The sequence below is a fragment of the Lithobates pipiens genome, unplaced genomic scaffold (genome assembly GCF_037356315.1).
Source record: "Lithobates pipiens isolate NorthernLeopardFrog02 unplaced genomic scaffold, aLitPip1_a1.2 Scaffold_19, whole genome shotgun sequence".
In the NCBI taxonomy this organism is placed as follows: domain Eukaryota; kingdom Metazoa; phylum Chordata; class Amphibia; order Anura; family Ranidae; genus Lithobates; species Lithobates pipiens.
Window position 1 is genome coordinate 273545816 of NW_027507764.1, and position 20178 is coordinate 273565993.

General features: G+C 42.6%; 1 protein-coding gene across 4 annotated transcripts in view; it reads left to right on the forward strand.

Moving 5' to 3' along the window:
- ICE1 (interactor of little elongation complex ELL subunit 1) overlaps positions 1–20178 on the forward strand; it is a 464643-nt gene that overhangs the window by 143204 nt on the left and 301261 nt on the right. For all 4 annotated transcript variants that reach the window (XM_077491941.1, XM_077491944.1, XM_077491942.1 and 1 more), the window contains 3 exons: positions 14030–14112; positions 14217–14244; positions 14330–14389. In XM_077491941.1, the coding sequence (XP_077348067.1) occupies positions 14030–14112; positions 14217–14244; positions 14330–14389 (171 nt within the window). The remainder of the gene's footprint in view (positions 1–14029; positions 14113–14216; positions 14245–14329; positions 14390–20178) is intronic.

A 20178-nucleotide genomic window follows, 5' to 3' on the forward strand; every position in this document is an offset into this window, starting at 1 on the left:
GGTTAGAATTTGGAGATCGTTATTAAGGATATGGGGCAGTAGTTGGGGACTAAGCTGGGGTCTTTGCCTGGTTTGGGGATCACTATGATGAAGGCTGAGTTCAGGGACCTATAAAGCTGGGTTCCTTTACGTAGCTGGTTAAAAAAGTGAACTAGGGGGCTAAGGTAGTGGCGAAATGTTTATAATATGGGACAGAGAAACCGTCCAGACCAGGAGCAGAGTGTTTTTTTTTTTTTTTTTTTTTTTTAGATTATTAATTACCTATGTAACCTCTTCTGCCGATATCGGTTCCTCCAGCCTTTCTCTATGGTGGTCCTTAATCATTGGGATTTTAATTGAGTTAAGAAAGGTTTCTAAGGAGTTATCTCAGGTAATTTTTCCAGTACTATATAGTTTCTTGTAAAAGTTCTAGAAAGCCAGAAAGCTTTCATGATCTTTTGGGGATTTTGGGAAAGAGTATTACTCCCTATCTTAATTTTAGGTGATTTTAGGTAAGGTATGCATCTTTAGTTTTGGAGTCAATCTGGTTGCTAATATGGATTCTGCCTCATCCCCTTGATGATAAAAGCGGGCATCGTTGCCGAGCTAAGTTCAGGGCTGTATGTGCAGCATCTAATTTCTCCATGGGAACAGAAGTGAGGTCTCGTTTATATTTAAGGAGTAAGAAGTCTTTTTCTAGGTTTTGTTATATCTGCCTTTTGCACCTTTTTGTAGCCTCAAAGCCATTTGAATGAGCTTTCCTCTAATGGTAACCTTATGGGCTGCTCACAAGGTAGTTGGGGAAATGTCCTCTATATCATTCAAAAGGAGGTATTCTGGAATATTTTGTTCTATTTCAATGACATGGGTTTGGTTACAAAGTATCGAAGCATTAAGTCTCCAATTGGCACTTTTTTTTTTTGGTCCCGAGGGTCATCGCATTATTGGAAGAGAGAGGAGAATGGTGCGAACAGGCAGAGTCTTTTTATATAGGATTTAGACATTACTGGGATATCAGATGTGGAAATAAAGTGGTAATTTCTAGCAAAAGAATTCTGAGGGTTAGATTAATGGGTGTAGTCCTGTACAGTCAGTTTAACGGTTAAGTTCCCTCCAGATATCCACCAATCCTTGTCGGTAGATCTGTCTAGCTACATGAAAGCGGCGTTCCACCGAAAAGTGGAACTTCTGCTCATCTGATTCCTCCGGTGCCACAATTGCCACCTTTCAGGGGGGTGCATGGGAATAGACTCCCGCAGGAGTCACGCCCCTTCCCACCCGCCCCCGCCGTCTTCTGGGAAACACACTGGTCCCAGGAGATAGCGGGACCATTTAACACGCGCAGCAGAACCGCACATGTGCACTAGGCCTCCTGGATCGCGTTAAATTGCGCCTGCAGACTGCCCCGGGTCATCCCTGCGGACATATATGTGGTCCGTGCTGGGGTGTTTTTAGCTGATACCTCTAGCTATGGTGATTGTTAAATGTCCGGAGTGGGACGGAACTCTGTGACTAAGCGTCCATCTTCCAGAGCCCTGCGCTTGCGCCCTCCCCATACTTCCCTTTTAACACCTGGTCTGACATTATTTAACACGAAGTTTATACCGGTTTTAACTTTTCTGACCTTACATAGTTTATTAACCTCTTCAATACAGGACATTTATACACCCTTCCTTCCCAGACCAATTTTTAGCTTTCAGCCCTATCACACTTTGAATGACATTTACTCAGTCATGCTACACTGTACCCAAACAACATTTTTATCATTTTTTTTCCTCACAAACAGAGCTTTCGTTTGGTGGTATTTAATTACTGCTGGGTTTTTTATTTTTTGCAAGATAAACGAAAAAAGAGAAAATTTTGAAAAAAAACAAACAACTTTTTTCTTTATCGTACCTCATGGGACATTACTTAATGGATAGGTAAGAAAATGAATAGGGATTTTACCGGTGCTTGATACCAAAGAATATAAATAGCAGAAAAAGTTACAAATTTATATATAAATTTTATTCAAGTCAAAGTTAAAATGATGTATACATAGAACATAACAGTGGTATACAACAGTGGTCTTAATGGTCAGATGTAGATTGAATAAAGGTGTTTTATTGCACATTAGCCGACATGTTTTACAAGTACGCTTCTTCAGGGGATGTGCAGTTAATCAAACCATAAACACTATAAATATAAAAAGAAACATAAGCGTAAAACATTGTCAGCATTACAAAGAAAGCATATTGAAAAAACAGTGCCACATAAAGGGTGAACAACGCTTACCCTGGACCAAGCAACCCATTTCAAACCACTGCCAGATGGTATGCATCCACCTAAATGACCCCACAATACTGGTGTCACCAGACAAGCCGCAGAGGGCAAAAAGGCCCAGCTAAGAAAAGGGAAAGAGGAGAAATTTAATGAATTGTGTTTATAGAAGAACTACAATTGATACTGTTGCACACATTGCAACATCAGGGATTTATATCCTCTAATACTCAATAAAATATTAATCTATATATTTATTTAACTGGGATTTATCTATTCAGGGTCAATATCTACACTAAATTAGTTATAGTAACATACTTGCATAAAAACAAAATTGCAGAGCACAAACAGAGGGATGACTGAAGGTGCAATGACCAGCAAAGCTGAGCAGTATTGTAATTTGAGAGAGAGAGCACTGCAATCAAAATGGAAGAATGAATATAAAATTTAGGGACAATATGGGACCTCAATTTTATTTATTTATATATATATATATATAGTGAATTAAATATCAAGCCTCATGGGGGCATGAGAGGAAAGAAAATTACCCCAAACGTGCATCGCACATGGTAATTAAAAAGGGAAGTAATGAATAGAAACTTAATAAAGTTGGAGCTTTAGCTTGAAATATAAAGCAAAAATGCAGCAGCAATGAAAACCTATACTATAGAGAAAACTTACCATATGCTGTGGCTATTTATACTGTAGTCATACCCTCTGGCTCTTGCCGCGAGGGCTAACTGTGGATGGCTGGCCTTTATAGTGCCCTGTCACCGGCTTGATGTGGACAAACAAGCACTAGTGCCGTTGCTCCAAGGGCTCCAAGAGCCCTGAGCCTACATCTCCCACAGTGCAATGAGGAGATGGGGCAGGCGGGGATGTGACATCATTGCCGCTATGAGGCGGAACGAGCGGCGATGCGGCACCATCGCCGCCTGAGCCAAAGGCCACTTCCCTCCTCTCCCCCGTGAACCAATGGGGGAGCAGGTTTAAGATGGAGAACACAGCCAAACGGGCTGTAGAGGAAACAATAAAAATAACCGGGCGAAGTGAGCCCACAGAGAGCGCAGAGCTAAAGCGGGCATCTGCATGGATAAACATGCAGTGGCCTGGGTGTCCGTACGGCTGAGTGGTGCACACACCCGGGGGCAGAAATGGTAAAGAGGCAGTGGATGAAAACGGGGGCATAAAGAGGGGGGAAGAAGCAGGTTCACACATCAGAGCACACTGAATACAGACCACATTAAAACATATGTGCAGGGGTGCCGATTGATCAATATGCCTCTAAAAAGGAAACCGAGAATAATCCAGAAAAACATGAAGATCATAAATAAAATGAAATATGAAATAATATTATGCAAGAATCAGAAATATCACGCTATTACAAAATAGTAATAAAATAATGTGTACTAATATTAAATCTATATTGAATTAAGTTTAAACTGAACACGAAAAAAGGCAAATATAGTGACAACAAAATAAACTAAAAAAGAGGGGGAGAAAGAAAAGGAGGACAAGTCCTGAAAATAATAAATTCATAGAAAATTCCTAAAACTTAAGCTTTAATTAAATCCCAGACAAACAGTTGCTTTCAAATCATAAATCCATCGCGCCTCAAGTTGGAGCAGTGTCCTAACTACACTCTTAGGTCCATGGGGACATGTTCCAGTGCCAAAAATTTGACCATATTAGGGTTAAATGCATGATATAGACCAACATGCCGGCTGGTTGCAGTGTCCATTTTTTTTCTTCTTTATGGGCTTAATGTGATCTCTAATTCTCATGAAAAACTGTCTTAGTTTTTCCCACATAGAAGCCGCTGCACAGGCACTGTGCTAAATAAATAACACCTGGTGTCTGGCAGGTTACTCTATACCTTATGGAATGCCAATTGCTATTCGGCAATTAAAATTTAGACTTCCGGTCGACATATTGACAAACATCATAGTGACCACAAGGGAAAGTACCAGTGTTACTCTGTCTGTTTTCTAAATTTGTATTGTCAAAATGACTATGTACAAGTCGATCTTTAAGCAATGGAAATCTTTTGTATGTGACTTCAGGAAATTCTTTAATGTATTTTCTTGCAATCAGGTCAGCCAATCAGAGTGGCCAAAATGTATTTAAAATTTTTTTGAATTCCATATGTTGATTTGAATAGCAAATTATAACTATTACTGTTTCACATTTATCAGGATGTTTTGAGGAAAAGATAAGGGAACTCCTGTCTTTGGCTTTGACCCGATTGCAAGCTTTTTGACCCGATTGCAAGCTTTTTTGAGACACACATGGCTATAACCTCAAGCCTTCAAGCTACAGTAGAGGTCCTTAGCCGCTAATTGAAAATGAGTCCTTGCTACAGTTGCATTTAAGTCGCAAATATTGACTCTAGGGAATAGTTCAGGAGTGACATTGTATGAGAACTATTAGCATGGAGAATTGTGTTCCCTGCGGAGGGTTTTTCCGTATAAAGAGGAATCAAATTTTCGATCCACATCAATGGAAATAGTCAAATCCAAGCAGTTCACATGTGTTTGGCTATATTGCATGGTAAATTTTAAGTTGAATTCATTAATAGAAATCAAATTTAAAAATATATTCAGTTCCAATTCAGTACCTGACTAAAAGATAAGGCATCATCAATATAGCGGAACCAAGAGACGATCTTGTCCAGAAAATGTCAGATCGTCTCTAGAGAAAGTATCCTTCTCCCACCCCCCGGTACAGGTTGGCATACGATGGGGCACATTTAGTCCCCATCGCAGCCCCCTGCACCTGGAGGTAGTGGGAGGAATCAAACAGAAAAACATTATGTCTTAGGATATAATAAAGTAGTTCTCCCCCCTAATTCTTGGCTGGTAGCTCTTGACATAGAGAGTCTATACAATGCAAATCCCCATGACAAGGACATTGAGGTGATACAGATCTTTCCGAATGAAAGGGGTCCATCTTTTTTCAAATACAGTAAATTTGTAGTGGAACTACTTGATTATATCCTAAGACATAATGTTTTTCTGTTTGATTCCTCCCACTAACTCCAGGTGCAGGGGGTTGCGATGGGAACTAAATGTGCCCCATTGTATGCCAACCTGTACCTGGGGGGGGGGGGGGGTGGGAGAAGGATACTTTCTCTAGAGACAATCTGACATATTTTTCTGGATAAGATCGTCTCTTGGTTCCGCTATATTGATGATGTCCTTATCTTTTGGTCAGGTACTGAATTGGAACTGAATACATTTTTGACACATGTGAACTTCTTGGATTTGACTATTTCCATTGATGCGGATGGAAAATTAGATTCCTCTTTATACAGAAAACCCTCCGCAGAGAACACACTTCTCCATGCTTATAGTTCTCATATAATGTCACTCCTGAACAGTATTCCCTACAGTCAATATTTGCGACTTAAATGCAACTGTAGCAAGGACTTTTAATTAGCGGCTAAGGACATTAGATTGAAGGCTAGAGGTTATAGCCATGCGTGTCTCAAAAAAGCTTACAATCGGGTCAAAGCCAAAGATAGGAGTTCCCTTATCTTTTCCTCAAAACGTCCTGATAAATGTGCAACAGTAAGAGTTATAACTCGCTATTCAAAACAAGATATGGAATTAAAAAAAATGTAAATAGATTTTGGCCACTCCTATTGGCTGATCCAATTGCAAGAAAATACATTAAAGAATTTCCTGAAGTCACATACAAAAGATTTCCATTGCTTAAAGATTGACTTGTACATAGTCATTTTGACAATACAAATTTAGAAAATAGACAGAGTAACACTGGTACTTTCCCTTGTGGTCACTGTGACGTTTGTCAATATGTCGACCAGAAGTCGAAATTTAAATTGCCGAATGGCAATTGGCATTCCACAAGGTAGAGTCACCTGCCAGACATCGGGTGTTATTTATTTAGCACATTGTCTGTGCAGTGGCTTCTATGTGGGAAAAACTAAGAGACAGTTTTTCATGAGAATTAGAGATCACAGTAAGCACATAAAGAAGAAAAAAAAAATGGACACTGCAATCAGCAGACATGTTGGTCTATATCATGCGTTTAACCCTAATATGGTCAAATTTTTGGCACTGGAACATGTCCTCTTGGACCTAAGAGGGGGCAGTGTAGATAGGACACTGCTCCAACTTGAGGCCGATGGATTTGAGATTTGAAAGCAACTGTTTGTCCGGGATTTAATGAAAGCTTCAGTTTTAAGCCTTTTCTATGAATTTATTATATTCAGGACTTGTCCTCCTTTTCTTTCTCCCCCTCTTTTTTTTTTTTTTTGTCACTATACAGGTCCTTTTCAAAAAATTAGCATATTGTGATAAAGTTCATTATTTTCTGTAATGTACTGATAAACATTAGACTTTCATATATTTTAGATTCATTACACACAACTGAAGTAGTTCAAGCCTTTTTTTGTTTTAATATTGATGATTTTGGCATACAGCTCCTGAAAACCCAAAAATCCTATCTCAAAAAATTAGCATATTTCATCCGACCAATAAAAGAAAAGTGTTTTTAATACAAAAAAAGTCAACCTTCAAATAATTATGTTCAGTTATGCACTCAATACTTGGTCGGGAATCCTTTTGCAGAAATGACTGCTTCAATGCGGCGTGGCATGGAGGCAACCAGCCTGTGGCACTGCTGAGGTGTTATGGAGGCCCAGGATGCTTCGATGGCGGCCTTAAGCTCATCCAGAGTGTTGGGTCTTGCGTCTCTCAACTTTCTCTTCCCAATATCCCACAGATTCTCTATGGGGTTCAGGTCAGGAGAGTTGGCAGGCCAATTGAGCACAGTAATACCATGGTCAGTAAACCATTTACCAGTGGTTTTGGCACTGTGAGCAGGTGCCAGGTCGTGCTGAAAAATGAAATCTTCATCTCCATAAAGCTTTTCAGCAGATGGAAGCATGAAGTGCTCCAAAATCTCCTGATAGCTAGCTGCATTGACCCTGCCCTTGATAAAACACAGAGGACCAACACCAGCAGCTGACATGGCACCCCAGACCATCACTGACTGTGGGTACTTGACACTGGACCTCAGGCATTTTGGCATTTCCCTCTCCCCAGTCTTCCTCCAGACTCTGGCACCTTGATTTCCGAATGACATGCAAAATTTGCTTTCATCCGAAAAAAGTACTTTGGACCACTGAGCAACAGTCCAGTGCTGCTTCTCTGTAGCCCAGGTCAGGCGCTTCTGCCGCTGTTTCTGGTTCAAAAGTGGCTTGACCTGGGGAATGCGGCACCTGTAGCCCATTTCCTGCACACGCCTGTTCACGGTGGCTCTGGATGTTTCTACTCCAGACTCAGTCCACTGCCTCCGCAGGTCCTCCGAGGTCTGGAATCGGTCCTTCTCCACAATCTTCTTCAGGGTCCGGTCACCTCTTCTCGTTGTGCAGCGTTTTCTGCCACACTTTTTCCTTCCCACAGTCTTCCCACTGAGGTGCCTTGATACAGCACTCTGGAAACAGCCTATTCGTTCAGAAATTTCTTTCTGTGTCTTACCCTCTTGCTTGAGGGTGTCAATGATGGCCTTCTGGACAGCAGTCAGGTCGGCAGTCTTACCCATGATTGCGGTTTTGAGTAATGAACCAGGCTGGGAGTTTTTAAAAGCCTCAGGAATCTTTTGCAGGTGTTTAGAGTTAATTAGTTGATTCAGATGATTAGGTTAATAGCTTGTTTAGAGAACCTTTTCATGATATGCTAATTTTTTGAGATAGGAATTTTGGGTTTTCATGAGCTGTATGCCAAAATCATCAATATTAAAACAAGAAAAGGCTTGAACTACTTCAGTTGTGTGTAATGAATCTAAAATATATGAAAGTCTAAGGTTTATCAGTACATTACAGAAAATAATGAACTTTATCACAATATGCTAATTTTTTGAGAAGGACCTGTATTTGCCTTTTTTGTGTTCAGTTTAAACTTAATTCAATATAGATTTAATATTAGTACACATTATTTTATTACTATTTTGTAATAGCGTGATATTTCTGATTCTTGCATAATATTATTTCATATTTAATTTTGTTTATGATCTTCATGTTTTTCTGGATTATTCTCTATTTTCCTTTTTAGAGGCATATTGATCGATCGGCACCCCTGCACATATGTTTCAATGTGGTCTGTATTCAGTGTGCTCTGATTTGTGAACCTCTTCTTCCCCCCTCTTTATGCCCCTCGTTTTCATCCACTGCCTCTTTACCCTTTCTGCCCCCAGGTGTGTGCACCACTCAGCCGTACAGACACCCAGGGCACTGCATGTTTATCCATGCAGATGCCCGCTTTAGCTCTGCGCTGTCCGTGGGCTCACTTGGCCCGGTTACGTTTATCGTTTCCTCCACAGCCCCTGTTTGGCTGTGTTCTCCATCCTGGGCCTGCTCCCCCATTGGTTCATGGGGGAGGGGAGTTGCCTTTGGCTCAGGCGGCGATGATGCCGCATCGCCGCTCGTTGTGCCTCATAGCGGCGATGACGTCACATCCTGCCAGCCCCATCTCCTCGTTGCACTGTGGGAGATGTAGGCTCAGGGCTCTTTGAGCCCTTGGAGCATGCGCATTAGTGCTAGTTTGTCCGCATCGAGCCAGTGACATCAGAAGCTGGCTCGATGGCAGGGCACTATAAAGGCCAGCCATCCACAGTTAGCCCTCACGGCAAGAGCCAGAGGGTATGACTACAGTATAAATAGCCACAGCATATGGTAAGTTTTCTCTATAGTATAGGTTTTCATTGCTGCTGCATTTTTGCTTTACATTTCAAGATAAAGCTTTGCTCCAACTTTGTTAAGTTTCTATTCATTACTTCCCTTTTTAATTACCATGTGCTATGCACGTTTGGAGCAATTTTTCTTTCCTCTCATGCCCCTAATTATGAGGCTTGATATTTAATTCTCTCTCTCTCTCTCTCTATTGCACCTTCAGTCATCCCTCTGTCTGTGCTCTGCGATTTTTTTTAGTTTTTATGTAAGTATGTTACTCATTTAGTGTAGATATTGACCCTCAATAGATAAATCCCAGTTAAATATATAGCTTAATATTTTATTGAGTATTGGAGGATATAAATCCCTGATGTTGCAATGTGTGCAACAGTATCAATCGTAGTTTTTATATAAACACAATTCATTAAATTTCTCCTCTTTTCCCTTTCTTAGCTGGGCCTTTTTGCCCTCTGCGCCTTGTCTGGTGACACCAGTATTGTGGGGTTATTTAGTGGATGTATACCATCTGGCAGTGGTTTGGAATGGGTTGCTTGGTCTGGGGTTAAAGCGGGAGTCCGCCGGGACTCCGCGTTTTTTTTTTTTTTTTTTTAAAGTCAGCAGCTACAAATACTGCAGCTGCTGACTTTTAAAATAGTGACACTTACCTGTCCAGCGCGCCCGCGATGTCGGCACCCGAAGCCGATCTCTAGATCGACACTCGAGTGCTGCCGCCGCCATCTTGGGTATGGGAATCAGGAAATGGAGCCTTTCGGCTTCATTTCCCGGTTCCCTACTGCGCGAGCCGCGCTGCGCAATGAGGACGGTCCCCGCTGCCTCTGGGATCTGTGTGTTTCCCAGCAGGCAGCGGGGCACTTGCGCAAGGGGGCGGGCACTTGCGGAAAGGGGCGTAATGTACGCCCCTTTCCGCAGAGAGCTAGCCCGGAAGTGGGTGCAGTTACCTGGATTATCCAGGTAACTGCACCCCCCTCCCCCCTGAAAGGTGCCAATCGTGGCGCTGGAGGGGGGGAGGAATCCGATGAGCGGAAGGTCCATTTTAGGGGGGTGGACCTCTGCTTTAAGCGTTGGTCACCATCCATGTGGCGCTATTTTTTCAATATGCTTTCTTTGTAATGCTGACAATTAATGTTTTACGCTTATGTTTCTTTTTATATTTATAGTGTTTATGGTTTGATTAACTGCACATCCCCTGAAGAAGCGTACTTGTAAAACATGTCGGGCTAATGTGCAATAAAACACCTTTATTCAATCTACATCTGACCATTAAGACCAACGTTGTATACCACTCTTATGTTCTATGTATACATCATTTTAACTTTGACTTGAATAAAATTGATATATAATTTGTAAATTTAGTAATTACTTAATGGGTTATGGGCCACCTTCAGGTGTTGACACTGGTATACCCAATCAAGGAAGTTACATAGTTAGAAAGGTTGAATAAAGACACCAGTCCATCCAGTTCAACCTGAGTGAGTGTCTACAATTGTCCCTATCCTTGTACATTGCACACTCACATCAGTCCCTACCCTCAAGGAGCCCACAATCCAAGGTCCCCATTCATATACTGGGGCCAATTTTGGACAGAAGCCAATTAACCTACCTGCATGTCTTTGGAGTGTGGGAGGAAACTGGAGTACCCGGAGGAAACCCACGCAGGCACAGTTCACTCCCTATATAACCCCTCTACCTTCCAGGAGCACATCAGTTTTTCCGCCAGTGTCTAAGGTGTTAGTCACAGAGTGAAGATTTGGAGGGATCCAGGAGAGATCCATGCTGAGTTTAAAAAACCTCCACAACCGGATCCAAAACCTCCACAACCAGATCCATCCACAGTGGCCACAAGATGGTACCCGGGCCTCGCATAGAAGAACGAGATTTTGCCTGTAACGCTTCTCTTTGAGGGCTGGACCCTAGGAACCAGAGCTCTTTTTGGTCTTGCTGCATTACCTGAAGTTGCCTGAGGGGTGCTATACAGATATAGTCGGGTGTCCATCGTGGCTATAGCCACCTCCTCCTCTTGCAGATGCAGTCCCGAATGCCATCCAGATTCTCTTGCCCACCTATAAGGGTTTTTATGGCTTGGCACCCCATCATCTCTCTGAACTTTTATCAACCCCCAACCCCCCCCCCGTAAGCTCCGCTACTCACAGCTACTCACATGCTCTTCACAGCATATTACAAACAGGGTAATTATGGAATGATGAATTAAATACAAAACATTAACAAACATTAAATATAATGTGATGTTAAAGGATAAAACTTACCCTAATATAGTCCTTCTGCAGGACTTGAATGATGGCAGAACAGGTTTCTGGACTAATGATCCCCAGAGCTTTGGGGGAGATGCCTGAAGAGAACTTGAGGTCCTCTAGATAGTACCACAAGGTGGCGACTAGCCTCTGCTCCAGAGTGATGGCTTGCTGCATGCATGTGTCCTGCTTCATAATATAAGGGGTGAGCAAAGCCAATAGATGGTGAAAAAACGGGGTCCATCATCCAGAGAAAATTCTTGAAATCATCAACCCAACCACAACACTACCTGCCTGGAGTTTGCATGTTCTTCCTGTGCCTGCGTGGGTTTCCTCCGGGTACTCGGGTTTCTTCCCACACTCCAAAGACATGCTGGTAGGTTAATTGGCTTCTGTTCAAAATTGGCCCTAGTATATGAATAGGGACCTTGGATTGTGGGCTCCTTGAGGGTAGGGACTGATGTGAGAGTGCAATGTACAGGGATAGGGACAATTGTAGACACTCGGGTTGAACTGAATGGACTGGTGTCTTTATTCAACCTTACGAACTATGTAACTATGATCAGGGTTATTCTCCTGCATCTCACGCAGTAAAGGCATATAAGAGAATTGGTCACGCTGGAGTAACCAATTCTTGGTCCATGAACTCCTCCTCATCCTGTTAATGGACTGGGCTTGTGTCAAAGTAAGAACCCCAACACCAAGCCCTTCTATAACACAAACTCTACGACAAGTACCTAACCACAACATGGCTTCAAAACGGTCGGCCGGTCAGAACAAACTAACCGAACACACTGAAGAACAGCAAGGCCTGTGAAGAGCGATCTCAAAATCAGAAATGAGCAAACAAGAACGCACTGAAAACCAGATACAAACTGAACATCAGTAAAACGATCTGAATAAGCAGGAGTCTGAAAAGCGCAAATCAACTCTCACCAATCTTCGACTAACACGAGAAGGAGCCCAAAGGCTGGTGCACTGGGTCTTTTCTTCCTTTCGTGTGTCACCGCAGTCTTGACGGTCAGAATTTGGTGGGGGGGGGAAACCATCAGAGCTTTTTCTGACCAAAATTCAGATCGTGTGCACGCGGCATAAGACTCTTGTCTGTCGTGCACTGTTAGGCTCAGATCTTCCATTTTTTTATATCTTCTACCTTTCTCTGCCAATTTGCTTTGGCGGGTGAGTATTGTTGTTTTCAGAGTAGAGGAATGCAAGACTTGGCTGCATTGAGGTAGATGTCTTAAGACTGATATTTTTTTTTTTTTATGCTCTAGCTGGGATGGTTGATATTTGCAATAAAAAGAATATGGGGTCATTTGGAATTGCATAATCTGTCGTCCAAAATTCTGTCAATTTAGGGCAGGTCCAGAAGATATGCAAGATCGTCCCTACATCTCTCTGACATCTCCAGCAACTGTCTGGTGTGTCAGGGAAGATGGAGTGTAACTGGCTCGTTGTCAGATACCATCTTGTTAATATCTTAAAGTTGATCGCTTTGATTTTAGTACATATTGATGACTTGAGGGAAAATCTTTGCATGTTCTGTATCTGTAATGTCGTCAAGGTATGGCCTAGATCTGTCTCCCGTTTTCCAATCCATGGTAAGTGTGGTTGTTCTTGAGGTGTGTTCAGTAGTGCATACATTGTGGACAGTACCTGACACATATGGTCGGTTCCAGAGCAGAGCTCTTCAAAAGTAGTTATTCGGTGGGTATAGTGCTGAGGATTAGAAAGGGAATGTGGTGGGGTGGGCATTTATGGGTTAAAACAGGTGGCAATAATGTCTTCTCACCACCTGTCCTATGAACTCCAAAAAAACATCCACACTGGATTCTTCAGAGGGCAACACATGTATAAGCAAGCCCTTAACCTGTTTGTCTTTGCATGCCTGTAAGCCTTGGAGGTGTAGATTGAAAATAGGAGCTGTCCAAGAACAGAATCGAGTTGTAAGAAACGCTAAAAGTGCGGTTGGATAAGTAGGAAGAGAACCATCGAAGAGTACAGTCACGGAGACCAAAGGTGTGGAGTTTTTGGAGGAGGAGGGGGTGGTCAACTCCTACTGTTGCTTGCTAAAAAAAAAAGGCATGCATCCTGTGCAAGGGGTTATACTGTACTTTTCTTACAGCTTTCTTACAGCTTTGTTTTTCCAGTGTCTAATCACCCAAAGGGAGCTGCAAAACCTAACTTTTCTGAATACTCATCCTGTGTCCTGTAATGTACGATTACCCTAGGTTCCCATCCGTATGTTTCTGCGGGCCACGTTTAAGTGGGCACGGCAGCCCATTCATTTCAATGCATGCTCCTTTTTCAAAATACGGCCCATAGGGAAATTGCATGGTCATTTTGACCATGTGATTTCCCTGCGGTTCCTTACCAGCCCCCGCGCATTTTTTTCAGAGCAGCACGGTTTCACTGCAGGTGGTTTCGGGTGCTGCAATTGCTGCGGTTCCCCCACGTGCATAAGTGTGAACCAAGCCTTAAGAGAGTACGTCTCATGGAAATTAACTAATGCTTGAATATCCAAACATTTGATCTAGATTCAAATAGCGCCTACATGACATGAAGTACTTATTTTTATGATCTAAATTAATGAACGTGTTATCCTGTAATGTACCCCAAGAACAGGATATTACAGAAAGTCTGAAATCCTATTTTTTCACAACTGTATGTACAGTATTTATATTTTAATTATCAATATGTAGAATGTGTAGATTGTCTAGATATGTGATTCAATGTCCAGGAAATTTTATATGAGCATGATAGTATCTGTGTGTAAATTGATGCCCAGGAAACATTGTCATTCATTTTCATTTATTTATTTTTTAAGCGGTTGCATCAAAGCATATCAAACGTGTTAAACAGTTGCAACAAGAAAAGAGAATCATTGAGAGGGAACTAAAGAAAATACAGGTAAAATGTGTATGAGCAAACATTTTTGTTTAGCTTTAGTCTTTGTGATGATCCTATTAGCTAAGCTGACAACTGGAAGCAGTAACCTTTACTTTCATTTACAGAAAAAACTTGGTGATGTCCAGAATAAAAGTAAGAAAATGTATTAGATTTTTTTTCCTTTTTTATGTATCTATTTTGTTGGTTGCCTGTTAATATCTTTTTACACTCTTTTCAGGTATGAAAAATGCACAAACACAAGTTGCAAAAGATCAACCAGTTGTGAAGTTAGATAAAAGTAAGTTATTGATCATTAATATATTTTACTTATTAAAGAAAGCATACAGTGGTGTGAAAAAGTGTTTGCCCCCTTCCTCATTTCCTGTTCCTTTGCATGTTTGTCACACTTAAGTGTTTCGGAACATCAAACCAATTTAAACAATAGTCAAGGACAACACAAGTAAACACAAAATGCAATTTGTAAATGAAGGTGTTTATTATTAAAGGTGAAAAAAAATCCAAACCATCATGGCCCTGTGTGAAAAAGTGATTGCCCCCCTTGTTAAAACATACTATAACTGTGGTTGTCCACACCTGAGTTCAATTTCTCTAGCCACACCCAGGCCTGATTATTGCCACACCTGTTCACAATCAAGGCATCACTTAAATAGGAGCTGCTTGACACAGTAAGGTCCACCAGAAGATCCTTAAAAGCTACACATCATGCCGAGACCCAAAGAAATTCAGGAACAATTGAGAAAGAAAGTAATTGAGATCTATCAGTCTGGAAAGGGTTATAAAGCCATTTCCAAAGCTTTGGGAATCCAGCAAACCACAGTGAGAGCCATTATCCACAAATGGCGAAGACATGGAACAGTGGTGAACCTTCCCAGGAGTGGCCGGCCGCCCAAAATTACCCCAAGAGCGCAGCCACGACTCATCCAAGAGGTCACAAAAGACCCCACAACAACGTCCAAGGAACTGCAGGCCTCACTTGCCTCAGTTAAGGTCAGCGTTCATGCCTCCACCATCAGGAAAAGACTGGGCAAAAATGGCCTGCATGGCAGAGTTCCAAGGAGAAAACCACTGCTGAGCAAAAAGAACATCAAAGCTCGTCTCAATTTCTCCACAACACATCTTGATGATCCCCAAGACTTTTGGGACAACATCCGGTGGACCGATGAGACAAAAGTGGAACTCTTTGGAAGGTGTGTGTCCAAGTATATCTGGCGTAGAAGGAACACTGCATTTCATAAAAAGAACATTATACCAACAGTAAAATATGGTGGTGGTAGTGTGATGGTCTGGGGCTGTTTTGCTGCTTCAGGACCTGGAAGACTTGCCGTGATAAAAGGAACTATGAATTCTGCTGTCTACCAAGAGATCCTGAAGGAGAATGTCCGACCATCTGTTCGTGTACTCAAGCTGAAACGAACTTGGGTTCTGCAGCAGGACAATGATCCTAAACACACCAGCAAGTCCACCACCGAATGGCTGAAGAAAAACAAAATGAAGACTTTGGAGTGGCCTAGCCAAAGTCCTGACCTGAATCCTATTGAGATGTTGTGGTATGACCTTAAAAAGGCCGTTTATGCTCGAAAACCCTCTAATGTAACTGAATTAGGACAATTCTGCAAAGATGAGTGGGCCAAAATTCCTCCAGGACGCTGTAAAAGCCTCATTGCACGTTATCGCAAACGCTTGGTTGCAGTTGTTGCTGCTAAGGGTGGCCCAACCAGTTATTAGGTTTAGGGGGCAATCACTTTTTCACACAGGGCCATGATGGTTTGGATTTTTTTTCACCTTTAATAATAAACACCTTCATTTACAAATTGCATTTTGTGTTTACTTGTGTTGTCCTTGACTATTGTTTAAATTGGTTTGATGTTCCGAAACACTTAAGTGTGACAAACATGCAAAGGAACAGGAAATGAGGAAGGGGGCAAACACTTTTTCACACCACTGTATGAGGCATTGAAAGAGAGCCAGACTTTTGTAATAATGTTATAGTGATACTAATGAAATTCTTTAACCTGTTGCGGACCACCCCGCGTACATTTACTGCAACAAGTTGGCCCGACTGCGCAAAATCACGTACCTGTACGTGAATCACGACCCTACAGTGATTGGATTCGTTTCAGAACCAATCAATCTACATGTTCAGGCCAATAATTTATGGCCTGGATGTGCTGATGGGTTCTGATGAATGTCATCATTTCTCCTGGAGCCCTTTTTGGTACGTGGTGTGAAACAAGATAACATTAGACAGTAAGAACAAGCACTAAACTGACACTAGAACACACAGGCAAATTTAACCCCCCCCCCAACCCCCCCCCCCGAGCCCTTACACTCCCTGTCACAGTTTTACTACTGATCACTGTATTGGTGTCACTGGTGATGCTAGATAGTGTTCACGTCAGTTAGCGTCAGTCCAAGATAGGCTTGCCATATATTCCCTAATAAAGTTTTAACCCCCTGCTCACCCCCATTTAACCCTTTTACTTCTGGTGTCATTATTACAGTGTACAGATCTTTTTTCTGATCACTGCATTAGTATCACGGGTAATGCCAGTTAGCGTCAATCTCAGACAGCGGCAGATTGCCTGCCACATATTCACTAATTTTAACCCTTTGATTGCCAGTAACACACACACACACCTCCATTACTAGTATAGTCTGAATGGATCAATATCTTTGATCCGATCAGAATTATACTAATGCCCCCAAATAGTATAGTCTTCCAAAAACACAACTGCAGGATCAGCCCAGACACCTGCCAGCACCTGCATTTAGCCCCTCAGTCATTAGATCACTGTCACTTCTGTTTTATTGGGTTTTACACGGAACAGGTGAGATACATCATTTCTTCAGTGCAATAAATCATAAAATCAAGTGTGTTCATTACAAAATAGTCAGCAATTGATCATGAAGTGTCATTATTTCCTCTATCATTGTTGGTTTGACTGAACAATACCGATGGTAAAACCCAGTGAGGTTATAAAAGTAGAACAATATAACAGTACAGGGTAGAGAGGGGAAGGAAAGGGTGGAGATGGGAAAGGGGAACATACTTGTCTATGGTCCGATCACGTTTATAGAGGAAGAAATAGTAACATAGAGATATATACTTCATTAATTACCTTTGAACCATGTTGTCCAAATTTTCCAATGGCTATCAAACTGCTTTGAGTTGTCACTTCTGCTAGCTAGTAGGGATTCATAGGCGTAACGGATTTGGGTATTTATGAGAACCTCAGAGACATTTGGAGCTTTGTCTGACTTCCAGTGTTTTGCTATCAGTGTTCTTGCAACTAAAGTAATGTGAGTGATCACTGTTCTGAATTCAATAGGAAGGGTTTCAATACCCAAATTCAATATTGCCAGACTTGGGTTGTGTCTGGTCAGAACTCCAGTAATGTTGAAATGGAATTCCAGTAACTGGTTAAATGTTTGCAAGCCCAGAACATGTGGAGCAAGTGTCCTGTTGCTCCACATTTTCTCCAGCACAGTTGGGAATTCTGTTTACCAAATTTTCATAACCTATAAGGGCGGCACAGTGGTGTAGTGGTTAGCACTACAGGTTAATTGGCTTCTGTCCCAAATTGGCCCTAGTATATGGATGGGGACCTTGGATTGTGGGCTCCTTGAGGGTAGGGACCTATGTGAGTGTGCAATGTACAGGGATAGGGACAATTGTAGACACTCACTCAGGTTGAACTGGATGGACGGGTGTCTTTATTCAACCTTACTAACTATGTAACTATATAAGGTGTGAGATACCACGGAAAGGCTATTTTTTTTTTAGATACTTCCCAGTGGTTTACGCATTTGGAAGCTTAATAAATTGATCGGAGCGAGTACTGCCATTGTTCGTTTGTAATACTAATGCCTAGGTCAGAATCCCATTTCTTATAATGATGTGATTTTATAAAGTCTAGTTTATGTTGGAAAAGATTGTAGAACAATGAAATACCTTTTGAAGGTGTTGGACTCGTGGTGAAGAATCGCCACACTTCCTTTGGGAGATATATATGATGTGATCTAATTGACCTTAGGAAGTGGTTTATTTGAATGCACTTATAATGGTCAGAGGTTGGAAGGTTAAATCGTTTCTTGAGAGAAGCAAAGGGCAAGATATATTATTGTCTAGATAAAGGTCATCTATTGTTTTGATCCCTCTGTTATACCAGTCTGTGATGAGATTTGGGGTGGCATGAGAAAGGGTTGTTAAAGATACAGAGACTTATATTTGATTAGGAGTTGGGATTGAGATCTTGGATGGTTCCCTCCAAGCCATCAATGAGGCCTGGATGGTAAGAGGCAGATCTCGCAGAGGCAGTGGCCTCCAAACATCCAAGAGAAGTAGTTCCCTCAGATTCTTGGTAGGAGTTAGGGCTTATTCGACGTTACACCATAAGGAGTTAGGTGAAGGGTCAAACCATCGTTTGAGTTGCGTAAGAGTAGCTGCGCGAAAGTAATCCATAATGTCAACTAATCCCATGCCACCCGCTAATCTGTGTTTAACTAAGAGGGTTTTAGAGCATCTTGGCCTGTTAGATTTCCAAATGTATGTAGACAGTAGAGCATTTAAAGCCTTAATACCGTATATACTCGAGTATAAGCCGAGATTTTCAGCCTCTTTTTTGAGGCTGAAAGTGCCCCCCTCGGCTTATACTCGAGTCACCGCTGTCTGACTGCCCGAACAGCGTGTCGAGCAGACAGACAGCGGCCATTCTACCTTTCAAAAGCCGCGCCTCCGCCTCCGCCTGTGATAGGCGGAACACTCAATTTCCCAGCAGTCAGTGTTCCGCCTATCACGGACATCGGCTCATCCTCGGATGAGCCGATGTCCGTGATAGGCGGAACACTGACTGCTGGGAAATTGAGTGTTCCGCCTATCACAGGCGGAGGCGGAGGCGCGGCTTTTGAACAGGGGAATGGCCGCCAGGGCGCCGACGAAGAGCGGCGATCCTGGCATGGGACGACACGGAGGCTCGGGACGGGACGACACGGAGGCTCGGGACGGGACGACACGGAGGCTCGGGACGGGACGACACGGAGGCTCGGGACGGGACGACACGGAGGCTCGGGACGGGACCGGACGGAGGCTCGGGACACAGGTAGGCTGGACACACAAGGCTGCACGGACACACACACACACACACACACACACACACACACACACACACACACACACACACACACACACACACACACACACACACACACACACACACACACACACACACAGGGATGGATGGATGGACACACACAGGGATGGATGGATGGATGGACACACACACACACACAGGGATGGATGGATGGACACACACACACACACAGGGATGGATGGATGGATGGACGCACACACACACACACACACACACACACACACAGGGATGGATGGATGGATGGACGCACACACACACAGGGATGGATGGATGGACACACACACAGGGATGGATGGATGGACACACACACAGGGATGGATGGATGGACACACACACAGGGATGGACGGACACACAGGGATGGACAGACACAGAGGGATGGACGGACACACACAGGGATGGACAGGCATATCTCACCCTCGGCTTATACACGAGTCAATAGGTTTCCCAGTTTTTTGGGGGTAAATTGGGGGCCTCGGCTTATACTCGGGTCGGCCTATACTCGAGTATATACGGTATGTGTTTCATGTATTGGTACTGTTAAGGTTCTAAAGATATATAAAATTTGGGGTAGGAGCAACATTTTGAATGAGGCCAGGCGCCCCGACCATGTCAGTTCAATGTTAGTCTTTTTGCTTCTTTGGAAACCTTGTCAATTAGGGGTACATAGTTAGCTTCCGCTAGGTTTTGGAGATTCTTTGTCGGTTTTATGCCTACGTTTTTAGATTGTAAGCTCTAATGAGCAGGGCCCTCTGTTTCCTGTTGTACCAAATTGTAATGTAACTTTAATGTCTGCCCTCATGTTGTAAAGCACTGAGCAAACTGTTGGCGCATTATAATACCTGTATTATAATAATAATAATAATAATTATGTGATGCTTGAATTACTTCAGGTATAAGGAAAGGTTTTTTGAAGGT